The 8,211-nt window shown below is 44.2% G+C and overlaps 1 protein-coding gene across 1 annotated transcript; it reads left to right on the top strand.

Annotated features, from left to right (window-relative positions):
- Positions 1 to 4,957: 4,957 nt before the first annotated feature.
- Positions 4,958 to 7,191, top strand: GPR150 (G protein-coupled receptor 150). The gene has a single exon (XM_003920743.4). It carries the CDS (start codon positions 5,320 to 5,322, stop codon positions 6,625 to 6,627), a length of 1,308 nt encoding a protein of 435 aa, XP_003920792.3. The 5' UTR covers positions 4,958 to 5,319; the 3' UTR covers positions 6,628 to 7,191.
- Positions 7,192 to 8,211: the final 1,020 nt, after the last annotated feature.

Here is an 8,211-nt window from a genome sequence, read left to right as displayed (position 1 = left end):
CACCACTGCACTCCAGCCTGGGCAACAGAGCAAGACTCTGTCTCAAACAAATAAACAAACAACTCATCCTAGAATGCTATATGCCCAGTAAAAGTGTCTTTCAAAAATGTGGGTGAAATAAAAACTTTATAACACAAAAAATAAAAAAGAAAAAGAAAACTAAGACAGTGTGTTGCCAGCAGTTCTGAACTATAAGAAATGTTAAGGGACACTCTTTAAGCAGAAGAAATATGATCCCAAATGAGAAACTGTATCTACACAAAGGGAGAAACTAGAAAACTCACATTAATGGTGGGAGTGGTGGGAATGGCAGTCTCTGCAGAAAACAGTTTGGCAGTTCCTCAAAAAGTTAAACATAGAATTCACATAGGACCCAGCAATTTCACTCCTAGGAATATGCTCTAGAGAATTGAAACAGGTATTCAAAGAAAAACTTGTATACAAATATTCATAACAGAATTATTCACTGTCATGAAAACAATCAAAATGAAAACAGCCAAAAACGGAAACCCAAATACCCATCAGCTGATGAGTGAATAAACAAAATTTGGTATATTCACATAATGAAATATTATTTAACCATAAATAATGAAATACTGTTACATGCTACAATGTGGATGAAATGTAAAAACATTACTCAAAGCAAAGAAACCAGAAACTAAAGCCATGTCATATGGTTACATTTCTATACAATGTCAAGAATAAGCAAATGCACAGAGTCAAAGGAGACTAGTGGTTTCCAGAGGCTGAGAGAAGAAAAGAATGTGTGTAGGTTTATTTTGGGAATGATTTAAAAGTTCAGGAATTAGATAGTGGCAGTGGTTGCATAAACTTGTAAATATACTAAAAAGCACTGAGTTGTATACTTTAAAATTCTAGATTTTATGGTATATAAATTATATCTCTATTTTTAAAATGAAGAAATAATGAAATGTTTTCATCTATAAGAGTGACAGACACTGATGATGCTCATATTGTTGGGACTATGAGGGAAAAGACACACACATTGCTTGAGTCCCTTGTCAAGGATAACTCAGTACTATGCCTTAAAAAATGTGTGTGCTCTGCCCTAGCAATTCCAATTACAGAATTTTATCATAAGGGAATAATTGAATGCATTTGTTAGGATGTAGGTGAAGAGATGTTCTTCACAGAATTATTTATAAAGAGAAAATGAGAAAACCTTTGTCTAAAAATAGGGAACTATTTAAATAGTTGTAATCCATTCATCCATTCGACATTAAACAGATAATTATATTTTCACTGACATGGGAAGCTATCCAAATACAGTCTTAGGTGAAATGAAAGCAGGATATAAAATGTATACAATGTGATCTATTTCTATAATATATAGATCTAGTCATTATGGTCTGAAGTATATATCACTATTAATGACAGTTTTCTCTGAGCAATATGTCAAATGTTTTTTGTATGTGAATATGTATTATCTAATTTTTCTGCAATTAATATGTATTACTTAATTTAAAACTATTGAACTTTCAAAACATACATGTCAAGCTTAATAACATCTATATTGAGACAAAGTGGCATTATGCACCCCTGAAATGATACACTGATGACAGTATTACCTATGTAATATTCCTGCCAAAAGAGTCAAATCCAAATTTAACTATGTGGAAAAAAATACAATTTTAAAGACATTCTGCTAAACATGTGTCATGGACTCTTGAAATGTCGGCATCTTAAAAAGAAACAGAAAGGCTGGGAGGCTGTTTAGATAAAAACCACTAAATAAGCATTACCACTAATTATCTTCTATTATGCCCAAAACACTGGATAAAAATAAACCAATAGAAAAACACATTTTGTAAAATTGTTTAGAAAAAAGAGAATAATAAGCTTCTAGAAAGGAAACACAATGATCGCATCTAAGCAAATCATGAATCAGATGGCTTAAGTCTTCTCAACGCACTTAGAAGCCAGAAGGGAATGGAGCACTGCCTTTAAAATTCAGAAGGAAAAGATTTTCAAAACTAGGATTCCAAACCTAGACAAATAATCACTTTATTTGGCAATAAGGTAGAATAAAGAAATTTTCAGAGGTGTAGGATCTCAAATAGTTAACCCTCTTTCAATAAGTCACTGGAACATGCTTTCTTCCCAAGCAAGAAAATAAACCAGGAAAGAAAAGAAAAATTAAATCAGAAAACACGAGAGCCAGCATAAGTGAAAGGAATTCCTAGGGCGATACTGACATGAGATTCCAGGATGACCACTGTCCCAGAGGTCAACGTGTTCAGATGGAATCTGCATGACTCAAATAATGAGTACAGTGAGGTCTCTCACCACTTAGTTCTCAGGCTTTGTACAACCTTTGAACCTTATGAAATATTAGATGATGTGTTCTACTAAAAAGAAAGAAATCAAGGAAAAAGGCCAGAGATCCAAGAAACAGGAACTGCAACCCAAAGAAAGGCAGAAAGTCTCAACGATGACAACAAATAGAGGTCTGCAGATGGTAGTTACGCAGCAGGCTTAGGGAGAAGTTAGCCCAAATAAGAGAAAAATGAAAATCTCTGGTAAAGAGGTTTCCATTAAAACAAAATTGGAGCTGCTATATTACATTATGAAATTGACCTTGTAGAAACTGTATGGGGTAATATTTGAGAGTTCAGGAAGAATTAGCTATGACAAAAATGAACAGTAAGAAAAGGCAATTGTTAACTTTAAGAAAAACAAAAAATATTTTCACAATATCCAATACTCAACTATGAATATTTTCATTTCATTATAAGATAAATGCCAAATATAAGTCTAACTTAAAATTACAGTATTGTTCTAATAGTATGGGAAATGGAAACAGTGTGAGCGATAAGTCGTTATCTAATAAGAAGTTAACAGATAATATATCAATTTGTTAAATCAATAAATAGCATTATATGCCTATTATGTACTATCATGAATTAAGTAAATGTCAGAAGAAAGAGTAAATAAAGTCTAAATTTGTTCCCACTAGAAAGAGGAAATAAAGAAGTGGAGACGTACAGGACAAGGGAACTCTTCATGTTATCTGCCTTCTTAGTTCCATCTGACTTTCAAAACTATGTGCATGTATAATTTTAATAAGAATTAGTTTAGGTCAGGCACAGCGGCTCATGCCTATAATCCCAGCACTTTGGGAGGCCAAAGTGGGAAGATTGCTTGAGACTAGGAGTTTAAAACTAGCCTGGGCAACATGGTGAACTCCTACCTCTACAAAAAAAATACAAAAATTAGCTGGGTATGGGGGTATGTGCCTGTAGTCCCAGCTACTCAGGAGGCTGGAGTGAGAGAATCACCTGAGCCCAGGAAGTTGAGGCTGCAGTAAGCTATGATCATGCCACTTGACTCCAGCCTGGGCAACAGAGTAAGACCCTGTCTCAAAAAATAAAAAATAAAAAAGAATTAGTTGAAAATCAATGTTTTATCAGCTCTTACTAAAGTTCTGTAAAATGTAATTTCGCTGTAGTTATTTTGAAATGCTAATATACAAGAGCATTTCAACAAATTTGAGACAAATTATAGACTATCTTGAGAAATACTGAAATGATATTGGCTAGGAAAATCATTGAATGATGAGCATTGCTTGGAGAAGGCTCCCTGGAAGAAGTGCATTATAAACTGGGATGATGTGTGTGCACTGAAAAAGGCTTTGGACAAAAAATTCTAAAGAGTGAGCATGAAAATCAAACCAGGATTTTAGATTTTCCAATGTCCCACCAAGAACAGTTATTCCTGTCTCCACAGAGCTTCCTTGGGCTCCTCTGGACAATACTGGCATAGTATGAAAGGAATTTTTTCTTAAGTGATGGATTTATAGTCAAGGCAAGAATCTATGCTCAAAGTTATCTGAAAAGCATCATATATCCACTAATTTATCAACTCAACACATACTCCGTGATAACTACCATGTGTCAGACCAGAGAAAGGCTCCACAGAGATGATGATGAAACTAACCAAGGTTTCTGGCCAAATGACAACAGCTTGGGACATGAGATTCCTACAGCAGCTGGCAGGACTATCATGGAACCCACCAAATCTTCCTGTGCCATAAATCATAAAGTTCCTAATGTTTCCTTAGACTGGGAATGTGAACTCCAGGAAACACCCATATCTCTCTGGCCCCCAGAGCAGGAAGTACAGGAAATTCTTTCACCATGATTAACGTGGAGGGTGCATGAAAAGACAAATTGATGCTTCCAACAGGGAAAGTAAAATTTGCTTGTCAGAGGCAAAGCTAAAATGAAAGCAGCAACATTTAATCTAAACCATTTCCTGAGACTTGGATTTCTTTTTTAAAAAAAATTGGCCGCCTTATCACTTTCTTAGTCACCTTTTCTCTAGGCTTATTGGAGGCGTATCCCCTCCTAGCAACTTCCCATCTGCTGGAAAACAGAATCAGGAGAATAAGGAGTGTGATGACACATCCTTCACTGGATGAAAATATTAGGGGGAAAGCAACAAATGCACTACCATTTGCATAAAACCTATTAATTAATGCCCTCTTCAGACTAGTGAAATGAATTTTACATCACCAAGAAAGCAGCTGTGATCCACTGCATCTAGTAATGAGAATTATTTGGAACGACCTGCAAACCACTGCCACTCCTAGAAGCAACATCATTGACTTCAGTACTCTCTAATTAAAATACTTTCATTCTTGGACGGAGAAGACGTATCTTGATCCAAATTCAGCTAATAGGTCTCTTTGCTCAAAACGCTGTTAGGTTTCTTGTGTTCCTGTTTTCTTAATGCTCGTGCAGATCCATGGCATTTCAAACCTTTATTTAAAAATCAAAACTAACATCTCCTCTATTTTATTTTTTCCTATTGGCAATCATATTGGCGGGGGTGGGGGTGGGGGTGGAGTGTGGTACAATCTCAGTCAAGAGGTCCTCTCTTGTGTGGGCACTGGGATAACACTGGTCTTATACAATGGCCAAGCAAAGCAGCCTTCTGTCCTGCTGTGCTTTACAAGTAAAGCCCGTGGCTTCCGCGAGGGTAGCGTCGGGGGCCGCTGCAGAGACTGGAAGAGGATTCACAGGGAATGGGAGGGAAGACGCGGAGAAGGTGGAGAATAGGAATCATGCGTGTTCCTCGAGTGTACAACCCACATTTGAGTGACAAATGACGAAGACAATCGACAAAAACAACTAAGCGCAAAGCCGACTGATCCATCTCCCTCTGTGTGCGTGTGCCTTTTCAACTAACTTTGGGAACTCGTAGACCCAGCTTGGCTCCCCGCGCCGCCTCGCCTCCACTTTGGTTTCCCGCGTCCTGCCCGCCGTCTTCGGTGCCTCCTCTTCCTCCGGGGCAAGGATGGAGGATCTCTTTAGACCCTCAATTCCGCCGCCGGCGCCCAACCTCTCCGTGCCCATCCTACTGGGCTGGGGTCTCAACCTGACTTTGGGGCAGGGAGCCCCCGCCCCGGGGCCGCCCAGCCGCCGCGTCCGCCTGGTGTTCCTGGGGGTCATCCTAGTGGTGGCGGTGGCGGGCAACGCCACTGTGCTGTGCCGCCTGTGCGGCGGCGGCGGGCCGTGGGCAGGCCCCAAGCGTCGCAAGATGGACTTCCTGCTGGTGCAGCTGGCCCTGGCGGACCTGTACGCTTGCGGGGGCACGGCGCTGTCGCAGCTGGCCTGGGAACTGCTGGGCGAGCCCCGAGCGGGCACGGGCGACCTGGCGTGCCGCTTCCTGCAGCTTCTGCAGGCTTCGGGGCGGGGCGCCTCGGCCCACCTCGTGGTGCTCATCGCCCTCGAGCGCCATCGCGCCATGCATCGACCGCACGCGCGGCCGCTGCCCGCGCGCGCCCTCGCCGCCCTGGGCTGGCTGTTAGCGCTGCTGCTGGCTCTGCCCCCGGCCTTCGTGGTGCGCGGGGGATCCCCCTCGCCGCTGCAGCCTCTGCCGCAGCCGCTGCCGTCCCCGCAACCCGGCACGCCCCCGCCCGCCCGCGCCTGGCCAGGGGAGCGTCGCTGCCGCGGCATCTTCGCGTCCCTGCCACGCTGGCACCTGCAGGTCTACGCGCTCTACGAGTCCGTCGCGGGCTTCGCAGCGCCTGTCGCGGTCCTGGGCGTCGCTTGCGGCCACCTACTCTCCGTCTGGTGGCGGCGCCGGCCGCAGGCCCCCGCAGCTGCAGCGCCCAGGTCGGCGAGTCCCGGCCAAGCCCCCGCGCCCAGCGCGCTGCCCCGCGCCAAGGTGCAGAGCCTGAAGATGAGCCTGCTGCTGGCGCTGCTGTTCGTGGGCTGCGAGCTGCCCTACTTCGCCGCCCGGCTGGCGAACGCTTTGTCGTCTGGGCCCGCGGGAGACTGGGAGGCAGAGGGCCTGTCGGCGGCGCTGCGCGTCGTGGGGATCGTCAACAGCGCTCTCAATCCCTTCGTCTACCTCTTCTTCCAGGCGGGCGACGGCCGGCTCCGGCGACGACTGTGGAGGCACCTGGGCTCGCTCTGCTGCGCGCTGCAGGGAGGCGCGGAGGATGAGGAGGGGCCCAGGGGCCACCAGGCGCTCTACCGCCAACGCTGGCCCCACCCTCATTATCACCATGCTCGGCGGGAACTGCTAGACGACGGCGGCTTGCGCCCACCCCCTCCGCGCCCCAGACCTCTGCCCTGCTCCTGCGAAAGCGCCTTCTAGGTGCTCGATGGTCAGAGAGGACGGGTGAACTGTCGCTGAGACGCAGCCTCCAGGGAACTCGAGGCCTGCCAGGTTCTGTCCAGATCACAAGGGGCAGGAGAGTCTGTGCGAGTGACACCGAAGTTGTCCCCTTCCTTCACTTTCCTATTCCCTTTTCATGTTTACACTTCCCTACCCTCTTCCAATCTCTCTTCTTCCCTACAGCTCCTCTCACATCTCCCCATTTGGAGACAGCGAGCCACTGGGAAGTTGTAAAAACAAAGACAGCTATTTTTGCAGTTTTCTTTCACGCATTTATAGTGCTCTGGATAAGACAACTTATTTTTGCTAAATTACCCAACTTTTATTATTTGCTGTGTTATCATCTGTACTTACTTATTTTGAATCGTGCTTATATCAAATGTACCTTCAGCACCTGCAAATTTGCCTTTTCTTTCCAGGAGGAACAGCCTCACATTGCTCTCCCTGGAGAGTCTGAGAATTATACCAGTGCTGTCAGAAATGTAATCATGCTGTCATTTCAGAATCACAGAGTATTTGTAAAATAAAAACCTTTCCCACAGAGCAATTGGGACTTTTTTTTTTCTTTTTTTTTTAACATGGTAATGTATTTTCTCAGAAGAAAATCAGTGTGGCCTTTATTTCCAGTCTAGTTTCCACTTCAACAGAAGCTGAGGTTGTAGGAAGGAAACAAAAACATAAAAGCTTTCAGATATACTTGGTTTTCGTAGGAAATTGTCCCTGTTCCCCCAGCAGCCTCTAAAGCTGTAATGCTATGCCCAGATGGAGCTTCTGGGTACAAAGTCCCCAGCAAACCAGAGAAGGGAAGCTTCAAGGTGGTACATATGGGTGGGGGTCAATGTCCCAGATGGAGCCTCAAGGAGATTTGCAGCTAGGAAGGAAGTCAAAATCTCAAAATGCTGCATGCGTATATAAAACTCTCTTGTTTAAAAAAAAAAAAAAAAATGAACTCAATGCCTATTGGTATGAATTGCTGAGAACAAGGTCAAGGAGGGGATTTGATCAGAAACTATAGGGTCCTGTGAACCCCTCCCTGCTGATGCAGAGACAAGAAATTGTAGAAATAAAAGACTCAGACACAGAGATAGAGAAAAGAGAGTTTGGGCTCGGGGGTCCACTGCCAACCAAAATGCGGAGTCCTGCAGTGGCACGGAGCGTCCACGCACTCTGACTTTTACTGAGTACAAAGCAGTGGGCAGGGAAGATAGGGGTAATGGTGATCAGTGATAGGGTCAAGTAAATCATGTGTCTTGGAGTTAGGGGCCCAGGACTTTCAAGTAGCCGAGATGGGGAGAAAACCTAATGCATCAGCACTCTTTGCATATTTGTTAGAAATGTCAAGGACACTAATTCTTATCTTCTGAGAAAAAGAGAAACCAGGTACAGAAGCAGGGTGTGAGAGTGGACATGGAATGTGACCGCTGAAACACAGCATCCCATAGAGACAGTTAAGCCCCCAGAAGTCTGCGGGTGTCCCTGACAATCGTCAGGCCTTGCCACAAGAGCTTGGAGAAGCGGAGTTTTCCCCTAACTTCCTAGGAAGGTGAGGTCTTGGCCATTTTG

This window comes from Saimiri boliviensis, chromosome 1 (assembly GCF_048565385.1).
Source record: "Saimiri boliviensis isolate mSaiBol1 chromosome 1, mSaiBol1.pri, whole genome shotgun sequence".
NCBI lineage: Eukaryota > Metazoa > Chordata > Mammalia > Primates > Cebidae > Saimiri > Saimiri boliviensis.
Note: the sequence above shows the minus strand (reverse complement) of the source record. Positions and strands in the feature narration are given on the sequence as shown.